Source organism: Heptranchias perlo, chromosome 22 (genome assembly GCF_035084215.1).
Source record: "Heptranchias perlo isolate sHepPer1 chromosome 22, sHepPer1.hap1, whole genome shotgun sequence".
In the NCBI taxonomy this organism is placed as follows: Eukaryota; Metazoa; Chordata; class Chondrichthyes; order Hexanchiformes; family Hexanchidae; genus Heptranchias; species Heptranchias perlo.
This window is the reverse complement of record NC_090346.1, coordinates 15,741,481-15,767,727: the sequence shown is the minus strand read 5'-3', so window position 1 is coordinate 15,767,727 and position 26,247 is coordinate 15,741,481. Positions and strand designations below refer to the sequence as shown.

At 41.5% G+C, this 26,247-nt stretch overlaps 1 protein-coding gene across 1 annotated transcript in view; it reads left to right on the top strand.

Annotated features, from left to right (window-relative positions):
- Positions 1–26,247, top strand: part of LOC137340518 (probable helicase with zinc finger domain) — a 223,433-nt gene that overhangs the window by 184,876 nt on the left and 12,310 nt on the right. The window contains exon 28 of the mRNA XM_068003017.1: positions 5,154–5,619. Within this exon, the coding sequence (XP_067859118.1) occupies positions 5,154–5,619 (466 nt within the window). The remainder of the gene's footprint in view (positions 1–5,153; positions 5,620–26,247) is intronic.

Here is a 26,247-nt window from a genome sequence, read left to right as displayed (position 1 = left end):
GCGGTCTAACCGGGGTTTTGTATAGCTGCAGCATAACTTCTGCCCCCTTGTACTCTAGTCCTCTAGATATAAAGGCCAACATTCCATTTGCCTTCTTGATTATTTTCTGCACCTGTTCATGACACTTCAATGATCTATGTACCTGAACCCCTCAGTCCCTTTGGACATCCACTGTTTTTAACTTTTTACCATTTAGAAAGTACCCTGTTCTATCCTTTTTTGATCCAAAGTGGATGACCTCACATTTGTCTACATTGAATTCCATTTGCCACAGTTTTGCCCATTCACCTAATCTATCAATATTGCTTTGTAATTTTATGTTTTCATCTCCACTGCTTACAATGCCACCAATCATCGTCAAACTTAGATATGAGACTTTCTATGCCTTCATCTAAGTCGTTAATAAATATTGTGAATAATTGAGGCCCCAAGACAGATCCCTGCGGGACTCCGCTAGTCACATCTTGCCAATGTGAGTACCTTCCCATTATCCCTACTCTCTGTCACCTTTCGCTCAGCCAACTTCCTAACCAAGTCCGTACTTTTCCCTCGATTCCATGGGCTTCTATCTTAGCTAACAGTCTCTTATGTGGGACCTTATCAAATGCCTTCTGGAAGTCCATATAAATAACATCCATTGACATTCTTCTGTCCACTACTTTAGTCACCTCTTCAAAAATTTCAATCAGGTTTGTCAGGCACGACCGACCTTTCACAAATCCATGCTGGCTCTCTCTGATTAACTGAAAATTCTCGAGGTGTTCAGTCACCGTATCCTTAATTATAGACTCCAGCATTTTCCCCACAACAGATGTTAGGCTAACTGGTCTATAATTCCCCGGTTTCCCTCTCTCTCCTTTCTTAAAAAGTGGAGTGACATGTGCAATTTTCCAATCTAGAGGGACAGTTCCTGAGTCTAGAGAACTTTGAAAGTTTATAGTTAGGGCATCCGCAATGTGCTCACCTACTTCCTTTAAAACCCTGGGATGGAAACCATCTGGTCCTGGGGATTTGTCACTCTTTAGTGCTATTATTTTCTTCATTACTGTTGCTTTACTTATGTTAATTTTATCAAGTCCCTGTCCCTGATTCAATATAAGTTTTCTTGGGATTTCCGGCATGCTATCCTCTTTTTCTACTGTAAATACTGACGCAAAGTAATTGTTCAACATGTCCACCATTTCCCCATTGTCAATGACAATATCCCCACTTTCAGTTTTTAAGGGGCCAACACTGCTCCTGACCACCCTCTTTTTCCTAATATAACTATAAAAGTTCTTCGCATTGGTTTTGATATCCCTTCCGAGTTTCTTTTCATACTCTCTTTTTGTAGCCCTTACTATCTGTTTTGTGACCCTTTGTTGATCTTTGTATCTTTCCCATTCGCCAGGATCTGTGCCATTTTTTTGCCTTTTTGTATGCCCTTTATGTCTTATACTGTCCCTTACCTCTTTAGTTGTCCATGGCTATTTTTTTTGGCAAGTAGAGTTCTTGCCCCTCAGGGGTATAAACCGATTCTGTATCACGTTAAATGTTTCTTTAAACATTTCCCACTGATCAGCAGTCGTTTTACCCATTAACAGATTTGCCCAGTTTACTGTGGACAGTCTCTGTCTCATCCGATTGAAGTCGGCCTTGCCCAAGTCTAGAATCTTAGCAGCTGATTCACTTTTATCCCTTTCAAACACTACATTGAACTCGATCATGTTATGATCACTATTGGATAGATGTTCACGCACAGTTAAGCCGTTAACTAAATCTGGTTCATTACTCATTACTAAATCTAGTATGGCTTGCCCCCTTGTTGCCTCTAGGACATACTGCTGCAGAAAACTATCCCGGACACACTGAAGAAAGTCACTACCTTTCTGACAGTTGCTAGTCTGCTTTTCCCAATCTATGTGAAGGTTAAAGTCCCCCATTAAGACCACTATGCCTTTCTTACACGCTTGTCTAATCTCTGCATTTATACAATCTAGCGCTTCAGAGCTGCTGCCAGGGCTCCTATATACAATAGTAGTGGTTGTTGGAGGCCAATCATCTCAGCCCCAGGACATTGCTGCAGGAGTTCCTCAGGGCAGTGTCCTCGGCCCAACCATCTTCAGCTGCTTCATCAATGACCTTCCCTCCATCGTAAGGTCAGAAATGGGGATGTTCGCTGATGATTGCACAGTGTTCAGTTCCATTCGCAACCCCTCAGATAATGAAGCAGTCCGAGCCCGCATGCAGCAAGACCTGGACAAATCCAGGCTTGGGCTCATAAGTGGCAAGTAACATTCGCGCCAGATAAGTGCCAGGCAATGACCATCTCCAACAAGAGAGAGTCTAACCACCTCCCCTTGACATTCAACGGCATTACCATCGCCAAATCCCCCACCATCAACAACCTGGGGGTCACCATTGACCAGAAACTTAACTGGACCAGCCATATAAATACTGTGGCTACGAGAGCAGGTCAGAGGCTGGGTATTCTGCGGCGAGTGACTCACCTCCTGACTCCCCAAAGCCTTTCCACCATCTACAAGGCACAAGTCAGGAGTGTGATGGAATACTCTCCACTTGCTTGGATGAGTGCAGCTCCAACAACACTCAAGAAGTTTGACACCATCCAAGATAAAGCAGCCCGCTTGATTGGCACCCCATCCACCACCCTAAACATTCACTCCCTTCACCACCGGCGCACTGTGGCTGCAGTGTGTACCATCCACAGGATGCACTGCAGAAACTTGCCAAGGCTTCTCCGACAGCACCTCCCAAACCCGTGACCTCTACCATCTAGAAGGACAAGAGCAGCAGGCACATGGGAACAACACCACCTGCACGTTCCCCTCCAAGCCACACACATCATCCCGACTTGGAAATATATCGCCGTTCCTTCATTGTCGCTGGGTCAAAATCCTGGAACTCCCTTCCTAACAGCACTGTGGGAGAACCGTCACCACACGGACTGCAGCGGTTCAAGAAGGCGGCTCACCACCACCTTCTCGAGGGCAATTAGGGATGGGCAATAAATGCTGGCCTCGCTAGCGACGCCCACATCCCGTGAACGAATAAAAAAAAAATACAACTCCCACTATAGTCTTAGATCCTTTCCTATTTCTCAATTCAACCCATAAGGTCTCTGTTGGCTGCTTACCTCTCGTTATATCCCCCTTTATCATTGAAGTGATTTCATCTCTAATCATTAAGGCTACTCCTCCCCCTCTTCCATTTTCCCTATCTCTCCTGTAGACCTTATAACCCGGTATAATTAGTTCCCAATCCTGACCATCCTGCAGCCAAGTCTCAGTAATAGCTATCATGTCATACCCTCCAATTTGAATTTGAACCTGTAGTTCATTTAATTTATTCCTTATACTCCGTGCATTTGTATATAGAACTCTTAGTTGGGCCACACACCCTAGCCTGACCTTCAGCTTTGATGCTGGGTTAATCGCCTTACGCCTTCTAGATTTTATTTTATCTGTCGTGCCTAAAGTACACTTTCTTTCCGCTGCTCTACGCTTTTCCCTTTCACTTGTTCTTGAACAACTGTTTGTACTATTTGTATTGTAGATTTCCCCTGGGTCTTCCCCTCTCTTGCTGCTCTCAACTTTATTCCCTTCTGACTCCCCGCTCAGGTTCCCATCCCCCTGCCACTCTAGTTTAAACCTTCCCCAACAGCACTAGCAAACACCCCCGCGAGGACATTGGTCCCTGTCCTGCTCGGGTGTAACCCGTCCCGCTTGTACAGGTCCCACCTTCCCCAGAACCGGTCCCAATGTCCCAGGAATCTAAATCCCTCCCTCCTACACCATCCCTGCAGCCACGCATTCATCCTGTCTATTCTCCTGTTCCTATTCTCACTAGCACGTGGCACTGGTAGTAATCCTGAGATCACTACCTTTGAAGTCCTGCTTTTCAATTTATCTCCTAACTCCTTAAATTCACCTTGCAGGACCTCATCCCTTTTTTTTACCTATGTCGTTGGTACCAATATGGACCACGACTACTGACTGTTCACCCTCCCCCTCCAGAATGCCCTGCAGCCGCTCCGTGACATCCTTGACCCTAGCACCAGGGAGGCAACATACCACCCTGGAGTCACGTTTGTGGCTGCAGAAACGCCTATCTGTTCCCCTTGCATTTGAATCCCCTATCACTATAGCCCTGTCACTCTTCTTCCTCCCCTCCTGTGCAGCAGAGCCACCCGTGGTGCCCCGAACTTGGCTCTCGCTGCTTTCCCCTCATAAGCCATCTCCCCCAACAGTATCCAAAGCAGAATATCTGTTTGAGAGGGAGATGGCCCCAGGGGACTCCTGCTCTACCTGCCTAGTCCTTTTACTCTGCCTGGCGGTCACCCATTTCCTTTCTGCTTGCGTAATCTTTACCTACGGTGTGACCACCTCACTGATCGTGCTATCCACGATACTAACTAACTATCATGGAGCTAGTTTATATTTCTGGTTCTTGTGATTTTTTTAAAAATTGGAATACTAAATATCATAAGAGTATAAATGTTTTTAGGGTTGGTTTGCAGTCTTCCCTCTAAGCACTGGTAACTGGGACAATCCTACCTGTAGGGGATTGTAATGGTCATATCAACATTAGAATCCTTAAGAACAGGAAAAAGCCATTAGGCCTAACAAGTACAACCCTTTTTGACGGACCATTTCCAACTACCTACTACCTCCCTCAATCCCTTCTATCCCTAGAAATGTATCCAGTGACTCCAATGCATTTGCACTGGTCACATTCATAAGGTTCCCTGGTAAGTTCGTCCATAATTCTATTACCCTTTGGGTGAACGATGTCTGCCCAAATTCCCTTCTTTCTCCTCACTTACTAATTGTTCCATGATATTTGACCCTTGCAGCTTTGCCTATGTCAACTTTCATAATCTTGAAAACTTAAGCATTGTAACGTATAATCCGCAAACGTTGCACATGCTAAATCGGGGAAGATTAGTCCAACTTTTATCCTGGGTCAACCTTGATCTATGTTGATTTATGGGATATTTTGTAATCTTAAAAAAAAAAGTAGTTTAGTTTATGTACTGATACAACTTTTCTGTTGATTCTTTAGATTAGATAATGATGTTCTATACACTTGCTTTTCACTTTTACATATGACGTGTTGAAGGTACACAAAGGTGTTTGTGTCTTTTGCTTCAGCACAGAACAGCCATCAACATGGAATCAACCCCGGAGCCCTGAGCTAGCAGAGATGCCACCTCAATCCAGGCTACATCAGTATTGCCAAAACCAGCTCCAGAATACAGGACAACAAAATCCCCCTCATCTCTATGACAGGATGGTTAAAGACCCTCCAAAATACCCCCTATGTGGCCTTTATCCTTTCCCATCTCCAGAGCTACCACCAAACAACTGTTACCCTTTCCATCTGCAGAACCCTCCTTTCCTGGACTTCAGTCAAACATCCCACTCTCCCCTTGCACAGAATTATGGGAGAGGAACATCTTCGGATGTATTGGATCAGCATCCATTGGAAACTATCGGTCACAGCCCAAACTCTTCAATCTTACCCAACAAAACGTATCCAGGGCAACACTACCAGCAGGAGCCAGAGATAGCCTATCATTCCAGTATTAACTCAAAGACATTTCAAGGAACAATTGAGGTAAGGAATGTTGTAATTTATGATTCTGGTTAATTCCATACTGTTGCTTATATTTCTACTCTTGACCTTTTTAAAAAAAAATCATAATTTGGAAATACTTAAAATCGGTAATGTATCTTAAATTCTGTTGGAAAGCTGTTTCTATTTGCTATTAGTTGACTTGTTCCTTCCACAATGCAATGCTCTCTGCAGATCATTTCGACATCGATGAAAGGGGAAAGGACAGTGGAGCTGACCTGTGATCACAGTGAAAATAGCCTCATGGTTGAAACACATTTTCACCCATGAGTTACTAAAGAGCAATGCTTTCTATGACATTCAAGTGTTTGATTTACTGTTGAGACACATTAAAGTGCCCCCCACCCCCAGGAGGGAAGACATCCACGAGATGAAAACTATCCTGTCCTCGAGACTGCAGAGGAGAGTGTAGAAAAGGGAGGGAGAGGAAAACAGAAAATAATTATTGAACAGCTAGGTCTTTTTCAACAGTTAGTCTCTCAATCAAAATGTTAAGTTTTGGCATTTAATGAACTTTGCTTTCCTGTGATTTGTGCTATTGGGTTGTCAGCATTGCCACATTTATTGTACCCTTTGCAGTAATCTCTTAACTTTATGCTGTCCTCTTCAATGTCGAAGGGCGAACAAGTGAACAATGATATAAGTAAAGTAATCTGAGAACAACATAACCTTAGCAACAAAATTTAAGGTGTATATATCATTCAAGATGTCGATTGTGTGATTTTGCCTGTTCTGTTTTAAAGTGTATGCTGTCCCTTGGGTTGGAAGCTTCCTTTTGCTGCGTTTACACAACAGACCAGTAGCTGCATTACAGGTTCTAGCCAGGCAGATCCATGTTCACATTGCTTAGCTGAAACTTTAACTGGCCTTCTTAGGAAAGAGGTCTGTGTAGGCAAGTACAGAGGTGTTTCCCAAAAGTTAGAAATTTAAATACTCAGAAAGGGGATGGAGAAATCTCTGCTCTCTAAACATTTAAATCAAGGTCAGGTAGGTTTGCAAAATAAACAACAACAACTTACATTTATATAGCACCTTGAACGTAGTGAAATGTCCCAAGGCGCTTAAAGAAGGTGAGTCAAGAATGTGGGCAACGATCCTGCTACTTTTCGCAGGGAGGTCAGTCTGACACTGCACTGGGTTTACACTCCGTGCAGTGTCAAACCAAAGTGGTGTAAGACTACCTCCTCCAGGTCATCTCACTCCACTTCGTTGTAGAGTCAGGTCGGGCACTGACTCTGGATTTATATTGCCAGTTCAGCATTGGTGCAAAGCTGAAATCACTTTGCACCTTTGCTGAACTTGAAGTCTAAATGCTCCTTTATACACTATAATGATTAGGACTAGTTTGATTTCATTTATATTGTCTTGGCTGTATTAATATGTGGACTATTTTTTTTCACTGCGCATCATTTGTGAAATATTTTTAAATCAGAAGCTGCTTTCTCTAGTTGAATTCTATGTATTTTGTATCTCTATTTTCTGCTCCCATTAACCAAGTGTTCTTTCCGATAGGTGTTCAAGTGTTAAATATGGAGCTTCATTTGGCAGAGTAATATGTGTTTAAAAAAACAATTGATAGATTCAAAAGTAGTTTTCATTTTACCTGATAGCTTTAAACTAAGGAACATCATCATCTCTTGCTGACTTTATCTCTCTGTAGCCATCTTTGGGTTATAAAAAAAAATGTTTTATTTGTTCATTCCCCTTTAATTTTAGCAAATGGAAAATGGTTTGGTACATAAAAGAGCTGATTTTTCTCAGAAAGGCCCCCCCTCCGTTGGGCACCAGACAGACACAACGTCTGCTGAATGACCAATGCTCCTAAATTTGTCGGGCCCAGGCCATTTGCATCAGTGCAGACCCACCCTTGACAGATCCTTGTGCTGGGATCAGGAGGTGGAAATAGGTATAAAATGAGAATAATGGAAAGGGATTTGTTCCATTGGAATTCTGTACAGTGGGAATGATTGGAGCCGGTTTGTTCCATTGACATTCTATGCTGTGGGAGTGAAGGGGAAGGAGTTTAGTTTTTAAACAATTATATGTAAGAACTGTTTATCATATCAGTAAATGGATGAAAATTGAATGATCTGAGTAATTTATAATTGTAGATCCTACTGCTTGGGTTATATTTCTCATGGATATGTTTAGAATTGTCAATGCTCGTGTAACTAACAGCAAATTTTTAAATGTGCGTGGTGGCTATTGCTGGTCCCTCCAAATATGTCAGGTAGCAGTTGCTAGTGCCTCTAAGTGTGTGCAGTAACCAGATGTGCCAAGTAATCACTGATTCATGAGTGATTTTCACTCATTTTTCTTTTAATGTGTCACCCTATCTTGAAGTATATCGTTGTTAAAAGTAATGGCAAACCTGCATGTTTAGATTGGTTTGAGCTCCAAGGCTCAGTTGCTAAATGTATTGCTCATTGTGGAACTGAGGTATACAGAACTGGAAGGCCCTCGGTTTGATTGATGATTTCAATCATAGGGATGCTACAAATGGTCTCTGTTCCTTTCATCTAGGGAAAGGAAAAATCACCGATGGTTTCTGCTTCTGATCGTAGTCTTGCTAAAAAGTGTGCCTGTGTGGATCTTGAGTGAGGACTGGATCAGCTGTGATGATCACTTCATATCATTCCAAAGGGCTACTTCTGTATTTCTGTTGCAGGAGGATCAACTTTTATTTAAGATTTCAGCATGTGAAGGCAGTCTTTTTAGTAATTGAAATTGGGAGTGAGGGGAAAATCACCTTCAGAATGCTGAGAGTCTTGTTTGGACACCTAGTACACCAATATTAATCTTGCATGTGCTTTCTAATTACAAAACATTACTTCCTGTTGTCATGCTTTTTGTCACACTTTTGTGTCAGTTTTTTGCATTATGAATTCCTGTATCCACCTGTATAATGGACATGCCCTATGTGAACTTCTCACACTGTAATTACAATTTCTTGCCAGTGGTGATGCTGTAATGCCTCAGTTTTGCATCTCCCAGCTAATACTGCAGAGATACTGCAATACTCCAACCAGCTCTACTTCTCTGCTTTCCAAATCGCCCAAAGTTTTTCTATTTAACTATAAATAATACAAAGTCGAAGTATTGTATCAAAATAAGAACTGGGTGTATGCTTTTAAAATGGGGACTGAATTACATCTGTGCGTCCTGGTCCAGTTATCCCCCACCCTCTAACCCCACTTCACCTGAACACGACACTTAGTCTTGACTCCCAGTGTGATTAGGAGATCGACTAGGTTTATATATAAATATCATTTGAGGTGTAAAAATTGTAACCAAGTGCTTCCTTGGAACCTACGTTGACAACTGAAGACCCCAGTAGCCTTTCTTCCCCAAGTCAATCCATCATAAATTGTTCAGAGATCATATGTTTACATTTCAACCACCCAGACAGATATCAAAAAACAGCTATTTGAAATAACAACCAATGCAAGCTGACAGACTGAAATTTAATTATTCTGCTGAACAATTAAAAGTAAATGTTTGCAGATATTAACGCCCCACCTCACAAGGTGTGAGAGCTGAATACAAAGGACTCCCATGAAGAATTCCCATTGTTTAAATCACAGCACATGTTGTTCATGTCTGCTGACCTGATTGTTGTGGAGGAAGGTATTCATCTGGTTCCCCCTGAAGTTGTTCCTTTCTTTTAATTACTCCTGAAATATTTTTTAAAAATTGCAATTTGTAACCACTGAGGTGGTTCAGTGTGTTGGAGGGACATGTGCTTCTTACTCTCCTAACCATGGTTTCCCATAGGCCGACTTTCCAATCATCCCCAAACTGTAAGACGCATCTGTCCAGTAGGAACTAGGTTTTTCTTCATCTCGCCAACTCCTAACACACACCAACCCACAGGCTGGCAAAAAGAGCTGGTGAGTAACTCCAGGCTAAATATGTACATGTTCCAGCGACTGGCATATGGAAATCCAAAAAATAAATTTGAACTATGAGGAGGAACACAAATTACTCACATAGCTTTAAGTTTTTACTGGTATTCGCTCTGATAAATTTTATATGTTGTGATGTGAAGTAATTATGGCACCAAATGCAAAAGGGTATAGATAGGTTAGGACCGTGTACTGCTGAGTGGCAATCAGCATTTAATGTGGGCAGATTGAAGGTAATAAGTTGAGAGATGGGAAATGAAGAGTGGGAATATAAGCTAAATGGCTCTGGGCTACAGGACACACAGGAGAGGGATTGGGTGGGGGGGAATACATTGTTGGTTGCTAGATAGCTCACTGAAACTAATAGCACAGTATACAACAATAAGAAGAAAAAAGTAACCAAATCTTGGGATATCTAGCCAAAGAGAGACAGAAAGCACAGACCTCAGGAAGTAGCGATGAGGCCACTGGTATGGCCACACCTGGAGTACTGTGTACAATTCTGGTTGACATAATACAGCCCAGACATTGGAGGCAGAAAAAGCAACAAATCCAATACCTAACTTCAGGCATTTTGAGCGATGAGGAGCAGTTGAAGAGCTTGGATTGTTTACTCTATAGAAGAGAAGGCTCAGGGGAGATATCATTCAAGTATTCAAGATCCTTAGGGGGGTTGATCATTTGAACATCAATAATATGTTTGAGATTGTCACAAACTCTAGAACCAGTGGACATGGGGTCAAGCTTAAAAGGGGGAAGGTGAAGACAGCTCAGATTTAATCGCTTTATGCAGAGACTAGTAAACATGTGGAATGGACTTCACAAGGATGAATGGAGGCAGATAGTGTGGAAAATTTAAGGGAGAATTGGATAGATATTTGACAGTGGGTAACTGAGGGTGTTAGACCTTGGGACCGACTAGATGGACTGCAGAGTTTTTCCAGTCCTGTACTTTCCTACGTTCTATCATTTTGTCAAAATGTGTATGATGAAAAAGCCTTGTTACACAGGGACAATCCTTTAAGGGATTGCAGTAGAGGCTGTGCTGCAATAACTGGAGATAGAATTATCTGAATTCTGTATGGCCACACGTATTTTTTTTTTCTTCACTGGATACTTCTCTGTTCCCAGAAACCAGCTAAGTCAGATTTAAGAGACACCTGTCTTCATTCGAGTTGTGCCAGCTGCATCCTATTATCATATAGGGAGAAAAAGCCACTTGTTCAGTTATCAAGACAAACTCAATGGAGGGAACACATCACAAATGATGCTGTTAGATAAAAATGAATCAAAATTCCTACTGAAGTAAAAACCAAATGCAGATTCCTCTGTAATCCCTTTGAAAATGAAAAGCGAGTCTTCAAAATCTGCTCTTTGTATAAGTCCCTTTAGGCATATCCCATCATTAACTGCTCCAGCGTGATTAAAAGCAGTATGAGGCACGTGAAACACGAGTGATTGGATCCTGGTCTAAATGTCAGCCTCTGCCGATAAGAAATTTAATTACATTGGTTTAATATGTGCATGTAGTTTCCAAAAGCATGCAACAGTATTCTGAACATTAGACATTCACAAGTGGTGCCCATCTCATGTGAGCTCATAGCAATATTTGAGAGCAAGACTTAATATTTTCAACACAACTGCTTCTTAAAGAATCTTTCCCTTTCAAGATGGCACAGCCTTCAGTCACTACACTCTTGCACTCTGGAATTCCCTTCCTAAACCTCTTTGCCTTGCTACTTGTCTCCCCCTCCTTCAAAAGACTTACCTCTGACTATGCCACTAATCATCTCCCTAAAATCTCCATTACTTCCTGCTGGGTGTCCATTGCATCGCCTGTAAAACACCATGGGATGATTTTTATATGAAACATTGCAATAGTGACTACATTTCAAAAGTACTTCATTGGTTGTAAAGCACTTTGGGCCGTCCTGAGGTCATGTAAGGTGCTATATAAATGCAAGTTCTTTCTTTTTTTTGTTCTATAAATTTAAGTTTTGGTGCCATATCGTTAAGATCCTGCTGGAAAGGTTGATGTTTCTGGGAATGTTAATCCTTAGGTGAAATTATAGCCATCAGCTCCATTTTGGGGTGTGCTGTCTTATTTTGATCCCAAGTTCTTGGATTATATGCGAGTGTGTTTTGAAAATTGTTTATTTTGTTGTTTAGTACTGTTCATCTTTCTTTTCTGATACCTTGGTTGAAAAGAGAATGAGTGACTCAACTGGATGTGAATTAGAAAAAGGTCACAGGACACATGAGGTTGCTACACCAAGTAGTTTTAAAAGGGCATATTGCTTCCCCTGTTGGATGATGGTGTCAGTTCACATGAAGAATAAACTGCAGTCAAACAGTGAGGAACATCTCGTATTCACCTCTTCAAAATCTGAAGTTATTGATTCCAGTGTGATCTCTGTTATAAGGCTATTAGATTTTGGCTCCAGACTTACAGACATTGAGTGTTGCATGCACCTTGTTGCAAATGCACAAGATGCTTTGCTCCTGGTGCCAGTGTTGTGGTAAGACCGAGTGAGGTGGATTTCAAATGTGGAGAGTGGAGTTCAGAGCACTGTGACCTCAGTATTGACAGTGAGGCTGGCAAATTACTGTGGAGTGGTGGGACAGGGTTTTGTGGCCACAGTGCTGAGTTACTTGGGAACTGTGGAGAGACTAGGCACTTCCTCACAGAGAGAAAAGCCATTTCCAGGCCATTCTTGCACCTCTCCAACAGCTGTGGTGGAGGCTGCAAGTGAGATTACTGATATCCTTTTAGTTATTGATAATGTATGGTGCAGGGAAACCCAATTGGAGAAAGTGGAAAAAAAATCACAAACGTAAGTACATTTGAGGGAGGCTTTTTGACCTATCTGTATCATCCTTTCCATCAAAATCTGTGATCCTCTGATTGCCTGTTGAATTCACTACCCTTCCCGGCGACCATTCCAGATATTGACCAATCTTTGTCTGAAGAAGTGCTTCTGAACTTGCCTTTTTCCATTTTGTATCCATGTCCTTTTGTCCTGCAGTCATGGCTTAACTTGTAAAAGTGGTCAGGATTAACTGAAGTCGTGTTGCCCTCGTCCCCACCCAACAAAGAAGAATTTCAACACATCAGTGGCTGTTTCACAAATCTGCATCGTGATATCAGGCTGTCCTTAAATGAGAGACATCCCCTCTGACTAGGGTAATGTGGTGTTCTGAAAGTCCAATTACTACTTATAAGCATATTGCAGTTACAGAATCAGTGAAATTACCTCCCTTCCCTCCCGTCCATATAATTATTTCATTAAAATTAGAACTGCCTTCATTTTAAAATATATATGTGTATTTGAATCCAATCAACAACGATAATTAGTATTTATACAGTGTTCCTCACATGCAGGCAGTGTGCTTTACCTGAGGTTCAAATGGATATGGTGGATTCAGTTTTGAAGATAAGGAAGTTTGTCTGTATCGAAATCCTTGCAGTAATTAATTTGTTGCTTGGTTGCATAGCTTGATTGACAGATCTTGTTGACCATCCCATTTCATCTCATTTCATTTATTTCTTTTTTGTGAGATTCTTGCAATTAATCAACACTTCGAAATATTTCCAGTTTAAATTTTAGGGACCATTAACTTTAAAGGGACAGTGGTTTAATGTTGCAGTCAGGTTGGACTGAAGCATACAGAAATATTTTGTCTATTATCTGAAATAGCTAACATTTTTAAAAAAAATGTTGTGAATTGAACAGCGAAGAAATGAGTGCGATTGTAATTTATTCATGATTTTAGTTATTGCAGCTACTGATTTCAGGTACATAGGCTCAAATGTTTTAAGTGAAATTCACTTGATCTGCTTTGAGGAATGATTACTATTTACAGATGTCAGCTGAAAAGCACAATGGGATACATGTTTTAATTCTTCTGAGTGGCAATGTATCAGCTGCATTGAATTGCTTAGGGCAATCCAGCAGATGTGACTGGATGTGTACAAAGGCAGTTTATTCCAATGTGCTCTTGGGGTTGTCTACTCTCCACAGCTTTAGTTGCACAGCTGATGATGAAACCCTGCCAGGAACATCAATGGAGCTATAACTCAACATTCACCTGATCAGTCCCTGATACTGCAGTCTTATATGTTTACTGGGGAATAGCTTACAGTACTATCAGACTCGGGAACATTTCTAAACAAATTCCAAATGGAAACTATCTGGAGATCCAAAATCCAGGATTATCTTAGCTGCATTATCTCCCCCCACCCCCCTCTCCTCAACCCTACCTCCGTAGTTCTCCATATTTTCTCCCAATATATACCATCTTATCTAATAAGACACCATGCTGTTAGATTACTTTGATAATAAGGAAACCATATATAATAAGCCTAGCACATTAAATTGCTTATCTACTACGGTATCAGGTACAATACTGATAAATTCTACTCTGGTCCTCTGATGCAGGACCCAACACACACTCCAGTATGAACAACTTGTGGTTTAAGGTAATAGTAGCATGTGACTCTATGGGCTGGAGACTAAAGTACATATGGGCTACAACTAAAAGGTATGAGCAGTAAGTTCGCTGATGATACAAAAATTGGTAGGGTGGTAAATAGCGAGGAGGATAGCCTCAGTCTGCAGGACGATATAGATGGGTTGGTCAGATGGGCGGAACAGTGGCAAATGGAATTTAACCCGGAAAAGTGCGAGGTGATGCACTTTGGAGGGACTAACAAGGCAAGGGAATACACAATGAATGGGAAGACCCTAGGCAAGACAGAGGGTCAGAGGGATCTTGGTGTGCAAGTTCACAGATCCCTGAAGGCGGCGGAACAGGTAGATAAGGTGGTAAAGAAGGCATATGGGATACTTGCCTTTATTAGCCGAGGCATAGAATATAAGAGCAAGGAGGTTATGATGGAGCTGTATAAAACACTGGTTAGGCCACAGCTGGAGTACTGTGTGCAGTTCTGGTCGCCACACTACAGGAAGGATGTGATCGCTTTGGAGAGGGTGCAGAGGAGATTCACCAGGATGTTACCAGGGCTGGAGCACTTCAGCTATGAAGAGAGACTGGGAAGATTGGGTTTGTTTTCCTTGGAGCAGAGGAGGCTGAGGGGGGACATGATTGAGGTGTACAAAATTATGAGGGGCATAGATAGGATGGATACTAAGGAGCTTTTTCCCTTCGTTGAGGGTTCTATAACAAGGGGACATAGATTCAAGGTAAAAGGCGGGAGGTTTAGAGGGGATTTGAGAAAGAACTTTTTCACCCAGAGGGTGGTTGGAGTCTGGAACTCACTGCCTGAGAGGGTTGCGGAGGCAGGAACCCTCACAACATTCAAGAAGCATTTGGATGAGCACTTGAAATGCCATAGCATACAAGGCTACGGACCAAATGCTGGAATATGGGATTCGAGTAGACAGGGCTGATGGCCGGCGCGGACACGATGGGCCGAAGGGCCTCTATCCGTGCTGTATAACTCTATGACTCTCTATGACTCTATAACTGGCCTGGCTGTCTGCCAGATATGAAGTAATTACTTCCAAAAATACCACCTCACTCTTTTCAGAAAATCCTATTATTACTGGAGGGTAAGGGAAATCTTGAAGACTTCTTCGCCTCTAACTACTAATGATCTCCACCTACCTTTCTTTGCCTGCACCCTCCATCCTTACTTCTGACTCTAGAATTAAGGAGCTCATGGACTTAGTTACTAAGTAAGGCCATATGTTCAGGTGGCTTTGATCCTGTGCAACTTTCTCTCCTCTGCCCTTGTTACTCCTAGCTGTCCCTCCAATCCAGCTCTCATCTCCCTGTACACTCTGCAGTTTCTTTAACTTAGACTTCAAGACTTATTTCCTCCACTATTCCCTCAACCTCCTTCCAACCCAGGTCCTGACCACACAATTCACCCTTTTTGACCACCTTTTCTGGCATTCTTCCCACCCCTTTAATACTGCTGTCACCACACCACTCCCTAAAATTCCTACCCAAAACCCTTCCATCCTCACGTACCCCTACCCTATCTCTAACCACCCTCTCCCCCATGTCTTTGAATGCATCATTGCATTCCCCTTTCCCACCACTCCTTACCCAATGCAGTTTCAGAATAGCCCACAGCACCGAGATTACCCTGGTCAAAATCACCAATTATATCTTATGTGACTGGGGCTTGCTATCTCTTCTCGTCCTCAACCATCCAATGTGCACAAATCCAAAGGATTTAGAGAAATCAGTTCTATGGCAGAGAAGTAGCAGATGCAGCTTGATACAGAGAAGTGTAAAGTTGAGATTTGGCAGAGGAAAAGATAATGAGGGTTATAAAAGAAAAGAAAGACTTTCATTTATATAGCTCCTTTCACGACCTCAGGACATCTCAAAGCGTTTACAGCCAATGAAGTACTTTTGAAGTGTAGTCACTGTTATAATGTAGGAAACGTGGCAGCCAATTTGGGCACAGCAAGGTCCCACAAACAGCAATGAGATAATGACAAAATAATTAGGTTTTTTAATGATGTTGGTTGAGGGATAAACATTGGCCAGGACACCGAGGAGAACTCCCCTGCTCTTCTTTGAAATAGTGCCATCGGACCTTTTACGTCAACCTGAGAGGGCAGACTGGGCCTCGGTTTAACATCACATCCAAAAGATGGCACCTCCAACAGTGCAGAGCTCCCTCAGTACTGCACTGAATGTGTCAGCTTAGATTATGTGATCAAGCCTCTGGAGTGAGACATGAACACACAACCTTCCGACTCGGAGGCAAGAGTGCTACCACTAAGCCATGGCTGACATGGCAATGTACTAAATGAAAATGTGCGTCCAATGTTCTTCAGAGAGGGCTGTAACTAGTAAGTTAAGGAAGGTAATTCTAAAATTATGGCTGGCTTTTGTGAGATCACATTGGATGGAGTGCGAAGGAGGGCAAATAATTAATAGATTAATTCCAGAACTAAGGAAGAGAGGCATGAAGAGAGGTTAGCTGCTCAGGGACATTTCTCTCTTGGAAAGAGAAGACTGAGGAATAATTTGTTAGAAATATTGAAGCTTCTGAGGGTTTTGGAGAATTTGAATCCCAGTAAGTTTTTCTGCTGTTATGAACTTCAACAAGGATCATAGTTTCAAATGAAGGGCAACAAAAAAAATGTGAAATCCAGGCAAAAGTTTTTCAACGAAAGGGTGATAAAAATGTGGAACAGACTAGCAGAAAAAGTGGTCGAACAATAAACTGTGAAAGGATTCAAAAAGGGACGAGATGAGTTCTGTCAGTTAACAGGATTCTGGATTGTTAGATTGAGAAATCTATCAAGATAATCTTATGGGAGGTTGGATGGGTAGGGTAGATGAAGTGATGCTCTACTCTTGTCTGAAAATCTTAATGTTGTGCTTGGGATTTGTGCTAATTTGTTAGAAAAGCTGAAGTCAGAATATGCAGCTTCGAAACAGGTGATTTTTGGAGAATTCAGTTTCATTAGTGGTTACTCACATTCCTGTTTTTCGCTAAGGAATTTCTCCCTCCCCACTTAGTGATGGTGCAGTATAATTCAGTGTATTGGTTGCACCCAAGACTTCCGCTGGGGAGCAAAATATTGCTTGTATTAATGTTTGAATTAAATCCTCCTCCAAGGCTATGGAAACCGATTGGACAGTGTGACTTAAAGCCCAGATTTTACAATAATTCAGTTTTCACTCAAACTGCCCAAAAGGGTTGGAACTTAATTCTAAATCTCTGAACTATGGGGGTTTATTTCCAAAATGCATCATCATCCTTCCTCCTTGAACTATTTTTGAGGAATAGGACCTGTCTGAGAGGCAGCGAGAGTAGACTATGCATGTTGTGCCACACTGTCTGTACTCGCGTTGCTTCCTACACAGTCAATAGGAAACCCATAGCAACAAGCAGCGTATCATTCAGTAGTAGAAAAAAAAATAGGCTTTGACCTTCCCAGGTACATTTGTACGACAACACAGCTTGAAAAATATTCTTGTTTTTATGAGAGACTTCTGTAGATTATAGATCTGCTATGTAAACCAGGCTAACTGAGTGCAATTTCTTTTTTTTAAATAAAGCATATACTTCCCTTTTTTAAAAAAAATGTGTTCTTTCCCTCTGTGCCAAAATGATGGGCAGCCATTACGATCCCATTCCTTTTAGACTTGCTCTTTGATTTTGTCCTCTGCTTCTGTTTAATGCCTCCTCCCTAAACCGGAGAGCACTCCGGTCAAGACTAGGAATGGAGCGCCTGGGGTTTCTGAATTCCAGTGCTGTAGTGCAGCACTGCGACGTACCCACTGGCTCATTCACATTCTGTTTCTGTAGTATAGTACATTCATCACTGGATCTGCATTAAGATTGAGCTCTGGTATTCATTATTTTTAATAGGGGTTTAAGATGGTTTCTCTTGTGATGTGCAGCAGGCTTCAGTGCACATAAGGTTATCTCACCAGTTCCTGCAGCTATATCCTTTGCTTGAATTCCCCTCCCCCAGTACCATGGTTGCATCAAACTGACAATCTTATCAGTGATTTCTCAGGATTAATATTCTATTTATTTTAATTAGGAACTGATGTATTGAGTTTTGTTTAACTACTGCACACTGAGTGTTAACCTGTGGCTTTTGCTATTGAGACTACCTGAACAGTACACTACCATGAACAAAATCAAAACCGATGCGAGTAAAATTCCTTTTCAAAAGAGACATATTTTAGTGATATGGCAGAAGGTTCCAGTCTCTGTCAAAATAAAAACTGTAGTCCGTAGTTATGAGAGTAATTCTGGAGCTTTCAACATGCTTTTGCTGGAAGTCTGATTCACACATCAATTGTTGTGGAGAAAAAATTCTTCTCATCTCTACGACAATTTACCATTCATTTGATGCTTCTTCATTTTGTACTCAAACACTAATTCAGTGATTAATAGCCAAGATAAATAACCTGCTTGTTATGCATTACCTGACAACATCTTAAAGATGTGGATCATGTTCCCTCTCAATCCTTTCCAATAAAAATAACTTCAATTCTGTAAGTCTGTTTTTCAGCAGCCAATGTGCTCTTGAAAATCAGGAACTTAGAGTTTATAATGTTCTAAACGTGTCCTTACACGTTATGCAAATTTTAAATGTTTTGAATTGCAATCCAATGCACTTGAGTGGTATCCCATGACTTGTTAACAGCTTACTCACACTCAATTCCTTTTTCGTCTTTTCTGACTGAGCCATACGGACCAGAAAAATCACAGTTTTAATCCAGTCTGTGCTGTGTTAAATGTCCAGTCACCCCTACTCAAAAGCATGTATGATTATTGGGTGGGAACACAGCAAGGGTTGGGCATTCGTGGAACCATATCCCATTATGAATCTACACCTACAGGAAGGATTGAATGAAAAATCATTCCCCTAATACCCAAGTGCATTTTACCTCCTGAGAAATGACTTGGCTTTATATAGGGGTCCTCGATTGAAGAAAGTCTGCGTGTGTTCTAGGGGCAAGTTGGACACCAAGGAATTTAATGGGGGTGGTGGGGAACAAAAGGCACTGTTAAAGAGATGCTTTTCAAGTAGGTAGAAGGGTCATAAGGCAAAGTGGTTTTGGAGAGGAGTTTAATGGCAAGGATGCAATGACTTCAATGGTGAAGCAAAAGGAGTGTGGGACAAGCTGTATTCTGAAATTAGAGGAGAGTGCGGTCTGGTACTTCTGTCAGGAGAAGATTTCCCAAATAGTGTATGGTGAGGACACAGACATTTGAAAGCAAGAATGAAAATTTTGGGGCAGAGAGGCAGTAGAGCTAGGCCAGGATTGGGAGTGATGGGTGTGCAGAGAGGACATGCGCCACAAAGTTGTGCAGTTTGTGAATGGTGGAGGTGGGGAGAGCAGCAAGGAGGCCATCAGAAAAATCTATCCTCAAGGTGTGCATGAGAAGTTCAGCAGGGAAAATGAAAATGAATCTTTTGATGTCTGCCTTTAATCCAGGAAGGATCCAACTAGGGTCAAGTTATTATTGGGTAATGAAAGAATCACTAACTGAATGTGAATGTGCCTGCCTCAGTCAAGGGAAAGAGTGAACAGAGATGTCCTCCAAACTCTGGTCTCCAGTCACATTACTTTGTCTGTTTTAACAATCTGTTCTCATTATCTGTGATTGTCTTTACAATGATGTTTAGTTCCCAGGTTGCGAAACAATTGATCCAGGATTAGATTTCCTTTCTTTTTAAAAAAATTTCTTGAGGTCCTGAAAATACTCCATTTGTAGTTGGTCTGTGTAGACAGCAGCTCACGAGGCTTTATATAATGAGTTGAAATTCTGTTGGCTTTAGATTTTAATGTAAATTTCTTTCTAGAAACTTATGCACAGAATGTGAAAGTGCTATATGTAAGTATGTACTTTCTCATAACTGAGAGGGACTGCAAACAGGGTAGAGGCTGATCAAATACAGAGGGACCTGGATAGGTTGGGGTTGCTGAGCTGATGAGTGGCAGGTGTCATTTAATGTGGATAAATGCTAAACTATGAGATTGGGAAAGGATAATAAACAGTGGCAATATAAGCTAAATGGTATTATTGTATAGGATATGGCACAGAGAAGGGGTTTGTGTTTGGCGCATAGTGACTTCTACAATTTGCATTTCTTGCATGATCGAAATTATGCACAAAAGAAATGGGAAATAAGCAAAGAAACGGGATTGGAGTCGATAGCTCCAGTTGACAAGATAATACAGGCAAATGGCGTCCTTCTGTGCTGTAATTTCAATAGTTCTATAAAGTTTGAATGTCACTGAATCCTGTAAAAGTAATTGGTTTTCCGTGGTGATTTAAAGCCCCTGTATCAAAGCCACATCCTGCAACTTGAGAGAGTGGATATAATGCATCTTAACGTTGTCGGTGCGATTGCCTGTGGTTTCCAATTAGATCTCTTGCAAGTGTCTTTTCTTGCTCAGTGTCTTGTTTACACTCTCGGCTGCTCCTTCTGTTGATGTTTGTTGTCTCGGGCTTATTCTTGCATGTTGCAGACTTGCAACTATCTGGTCAACCAAGCCAATAGTTTAACCTCATCGTGGGCATATACAACTTGGTTGCAAGTTGGAATGTTCAGACGGCGGTCTCGAGTATTTAAATGTCAATGAAATTAGACTAGTAAAAAGTGTACTTGTTTCTGGAGTTTTGTTTAGATTAAATTTCCTCCCAAATTTCTGATTAAAATCATTAGAAATGGTTAAAAAGCTTCTATGCTGCTTTTAAAATTAACCATAAATGCTGTGTGAATGAGATGATCAGTGTATTCCCACAAGAACACTACCTCGCCATGTACAAGACGTCTTTTATTTAAAAGACCGTTTACTGAGTAAAGCACCTGGAGAGAAAATGAACTGAAAGCTCATTATACTGGAAATCTGCTCTATAAGGAAAGAGTTGTACAGGGATCTTGAAATCGCATTTTGGCAAATGTTAGACTGCATCATGAATGCATTGATATATCTGTTTCACTCTCACTCCCATCATTCCTTGTGAATTGTAGACTTGCTGTCATATGTGAAGGTTGGTGCTGCCAAATGCAGTTTAACGAAATAAATGATATAGTTGCACCTTGGTGGAATGACACTCTGAGTTCATTTAAGGAACTCCGGCTCCGTGTGCTGCTGGCAGCAGATGCTTCTCTCTCTCTGCTTAAACCTGTAATTAGATTAAAGTATCGCATTAATCATGCTGACTTTTATGCGTCTGCATGCTGCTAATTCCTATTTACACATTATAGCATGTTTATTTGGTTAACTTAACATAATGCTCGCGCGAAATCCTTTTCACTTGAGGACTGATTTTGGAGCAGTTAAAAACAAACCACACATCTTTTCAATGCTGCCTGAATGAATACATTTTCATTTTATTCATAATTCTGCTTTTGACTTGACTTATTTTAAGTATGAATCATTTTAAGAAGTTTCCTAGTTTTAAATTAATTTTATTTTTTCCCCTGACCCCTTATTGGTCACAGTGGGATACGTCATAATTCAGCAAAGAGAAAATAAACAGGTAACTCGGCCAATGATGCTCTTACACTGGGAGATGTACATCAGTAGCCTCAGGGTAATTTGTCTTAAAAAGATGTTCCCACCCCTACTTCTTGTATGTGAATTGTCTGACTTCAGCATGACACCACATCCTGGCTTATAGCTTGACTGAGCTAAACGTTGTATGTGGGGATTTGAGCATGAATTTTTACGCGACCACGCTACCTTCTTCCCATTCAAACTGTTTCAGTATGCAATATCTGGGGATGTGGGGGAGTCTGAGGGGAGAAGAATCCGTTTGTTAGTTTCCTCTGATTTTTCCCTCATTTGCCCGGGTAGCGTGGCAAATGCAGCCAAGAAAACCGGTGGGCGTCATGCACTCTGGGCTCCGCCCTTGCTGTTTAAGGCTGCGCAAGGGTTGCCCTGACGCTCCTTCCTATGGGGTACTATACTACCATTGTGGCACCGCACAGCGATGGTGCTCATTGAAATACTCTTGACCTGTGTGATTGGGAGTCTGCAGTTGGTCCACAGAAGCAGTGCAGAGTAGTAGTGTGGGACTTCTCCCAATATATTCACAGTTGAAGATGAATTTGGTCACTCCTCCTAATCTTTCCTTCCATGGCTCAGGATTCATATCCCTATCTCCATTTTAAAGTATTTTGAGACTTTTGTTTACATTAATGGTGCTATATAATTGCAAGTTGCTGTTAAATAAAAGCACCTGTGAGATTCTGCTGCCTGTAACCACCAGCAACATCTTTGTTGCATTTTGCACTTTTGTCTTCAGCTAATTTTCCAGGCTGTTTCTGTGTCTCTTGTACTGCAGTATTTTTCACACCACAAAGCCCCTTACAGAAACTCCAAGCCTATTCAGAGGTGCTTATCCAAAATGGCTATAGTAATACAGTTAATGATTACAATAAAGTAAGCCCCATCTATGTGTACAGATTTATTTATAGTGGTACAGGAGTGCCACCAGTATGAAGTCACAAATGGAACTGCACATAGAATCTTCCCAGCTGCAGGTTGGCCTCACTGCTCTCTCTATATTGGTTTGCTTTGAAACATCTGTGTCCAGCCATCCTTTGAGATCTTGGGCAGATGTCTAACATCTGGCATGATCTACAACATGCACTCAACCTCCGTCTCCCAGCCCGAGAAGGCACAATGAGCACAGGTTTTTCATTTAATATTCACTGTATGTTGTGAAACTAAAAACAGAAAAGCAGTTGCTTGGGGTCAGTACATTCCCCAGTCCCATAATCATCTGCTTTCTCAGCTGTGAATAAAATCTAACTTTTGGTCTTAAAGGAGTTATGGTTTGGTTTAATGACTCAATAACTCTAATCTGCAACTTTCAGACACCAATAGAAATGGTCTTAAACTCGTAAATCATAAATCTGCTTTGGGCAAGCAATTTTCCCGTTTGGTATTAGCCTGGCTAGTTGAGGGGATGGAGGCTTAGAGGAATATGCTGATTTCAAAATCCTCATAGTTTACAAATCCTGCCAACTTCCTCCAACCCTCCATTCCAGCTCTGTCACTATGATCTTTTAACTGTGCTCTGCTGCATGTCCTCCCTATATCTCTGCTCCACTATCACTGGCAAAGCCTTCAGCCTGTACTCTGGAATTCTCTTCCAAAACCTTTACACCTTGTTACATCTCTCCCAGTTTTCAAAAGCTGACTCAAAATCACTCTCTGAAACAAAGCCTTTCAGTTTTCGCCTCCAACCTTTCTAACTTCCTTCCCCATGAAGTGCATTAGGAAATTTCCTGCATTATAGGTACTGTGTGAGTGTAAGTTGCTGAATTCATTGGCTGAAACCGATTATGCAAATTTGGTGAATCACATTGAGGTAGATCATAAATTCTGCAGCATGTAATTTTTCTTCTGTTAATATTATTGGGTAGGGCAGGTGATGGTCACATTTGGTGATAGGGTAGGGATGGTTATTAGGTGAACAGCTGATGGTTATATTGTGGGTTGGGTTAGGTAAGGTGATGGTGACTTGAGTTGGCAATTGGATGGTAGAAGTTGGTTACATTGAGAGTAGGAATATAGGAGCTGCTAGACGGGGAAAAAAAGACCAAGGTCCATCTAATTTGACTTCTACCATCCTGGTAGATACAACGATAATGGAGTTGATTAATCATGGCAATCAATCTCTATCAATTAGTCTTCAACTGACCCGGACATGAGGCAAGGAAACCCCCAGTAGTGGAGAGCATTGGGAACCACAGGTCCAAAGTCATCTGTTCCTCCCGAGCATGCTACACATATCACATGTCATGTCTCAAATTACTCGTACTGTATCTCAAAATGTAATTTTCTGAAAGATATCTAATTTGCATTCAAGTGAATCTATACTAACTGTTCCATAGATTGACCACTCATTGAAATATTGTTTCTGCAGATTAGTTTTGAATTTACCTCCCTGGATCTACTGTTCTTGACGAGGTGAAATAGCTTGCCATGGTATACATTGTCTAATCCCTTTAGAATCCTAAAAACAGCAATCATATCATCTCTCAACCTTCTCTTTTCCAGTGAGAACATGCCCAACTTACATGATCACTCCTCATAATCCAATCCCTCCATCCCCTCAATCATTCTGTTGCTCTCTTCTGTATCCTTTCAATAGTTGCTTTTATCCCATTGTGTAAGTGCTCTGAAACAACAACAGCAACTTGCATGATATAGCACCTTTAACGTAGTAAAATGTCCCAAGGTGTTTGACAGCGTTTTCAAACAAAATTTGACACTGAGCCACATAGAGATATTAGGACAGGTTGGTCAAAGAGGTAGGTTTTAAGGAATGTTTTAAAGGAGAAGAGAGAGGTGGAGAGGTTGAGGGAGAAAATTCTAGAGATGGAGTTGGTGCCTGGAGAATGGAGATCATGGTGGGGACCGAAGACAATGGCTTCGGCCTTCCCAATATTTAGTTGGAGGAAATTTTTGCTCATCGGAGAAGCAGTGTGACAAATGAGAGACAGTGGAGGGATTGAGAGAGGTGGTGGAGAAGTAGAGCGAGGTGTCGTCAATGTACATGTGGAATCTGACGTGTTTTCGGATGATGTCACCGACGGGCAACACATAGATGGAAAAAAAGGAGGGGGCCAAGAATAGATCCTTGGGGCACTCCAGAAGTAACAGTGCAGGAGCGGGAAGAGAAGCCATTGCAGGTGATTTTCTGGCTACAACTGGATAGATAAGAATGGAACCAGGTGAGCGCAGATCCACCCAACTGGGCGACGGAGAAGAGGCGTTGCAGGAGGATGGTGTGGTCAACCATGTCAACGGCTGCAGATAGGTCAAGAAGGATGAGGAGGGATAGTTTACAGTCATCACAGTCACATCGGATGTCATTTGTGACTTTGATAAGGGCTTTCTCAGTACTGTGGCGGGGCGGAAACCTGATTGGAGGGATTCAAACATGGAGTTGCGGGAGAGATGGGCATGGATTTGGAAGGCGACAACATGTGAAACCCGAAACAGTGTAATTTGCTTACATGTCCCATCAGGGGGAAGAGGGTACCTGTATATGTAGCCTCTTGAATGGGAAAGAGACAGAACATATAAATTTCAATATATTATAGATAGATGTTGTGCAGAGGTGGACGTGACATTGTGAGGGTGAGCCATATGGTGGAAAGCAAGTCAGTAACTCTGAGAGGACATATCAGTACATGAGTCCATTTGGGGGATTTTTATTTTCCGTATCTGATGTAAGTGCTGTTACTAATGCTCAAATCCTAGTACAAATGTTTGCATACAGTAAATTTACTCCTTGCATTAATGTGGAATATTTCTGTAATCTTAGTAACTATGCATAAGCCTGGCAATGTTGCTATTTGCAAATAAGCTGTTTCAGTAAACAGCTGTGTTTGAAGATACTGGGCTACATACTTACTGATTATGTTAATTTGTTATTAAAATATTTTCAGATGCAGACAGCAATCTTTTTTTAATTATGTTTATGCTTGAAAAATTATTAACTGTGGAATATTCTGCATACAAATCTCAAGGAGATTGTTTTGTCTCAAAATCAGCAATATATGAGCTTTTTCTCATGACCATGCTACCATGGAATAGAATGAGAGTGTCTGCATTGCACAGTGTCACTAATAACCAGGTTTTTTTTTGCAATTTTTTTGAAGAAGTAACAGAGGGTTGATGAAGGTAGTGCAGCAGATGTTGTATATATGGACTTTCAAAAGGCATTTCAAAAAGTACTACATAACAGATTTATTCGGAAAATAGAACCACATGGGGTTGAAGGGATGGTGGTAACTTGGGTACGCAATTGGCTCCAGGATAGGAGGCAGAGAGTGGTGGTGAACAGATGTTTTTCTGACTGGAGAGAAGTATGCAGTGGGGTCCCCCAGAGGTCGGTATTAGGACCATTGCTTTTCTTATATATAAATGTCCTGGATTTGGGTCTAGGGAGCCTTGCCAGCGATGCCCACATCCCATGAACGAATTTAAAAAAAAGTTTGCGGGTGATACAAAACTTGGCAACGTAGTAAATAGTGAGGAGGATAGCAGCAGACTTCAGGAGGACATAGACAGATTGGTGAAATGGGCAGACACACGGCAGATGCAGTTTAATGTGGATAAGTGTGAAATGATGCACTTTGAGAGGAGCAACATGGAGAGGCAATATAATCTAAATGGTACTATTTTGAGAGGGATGCAAGAGCAGAGGGATCTGGGT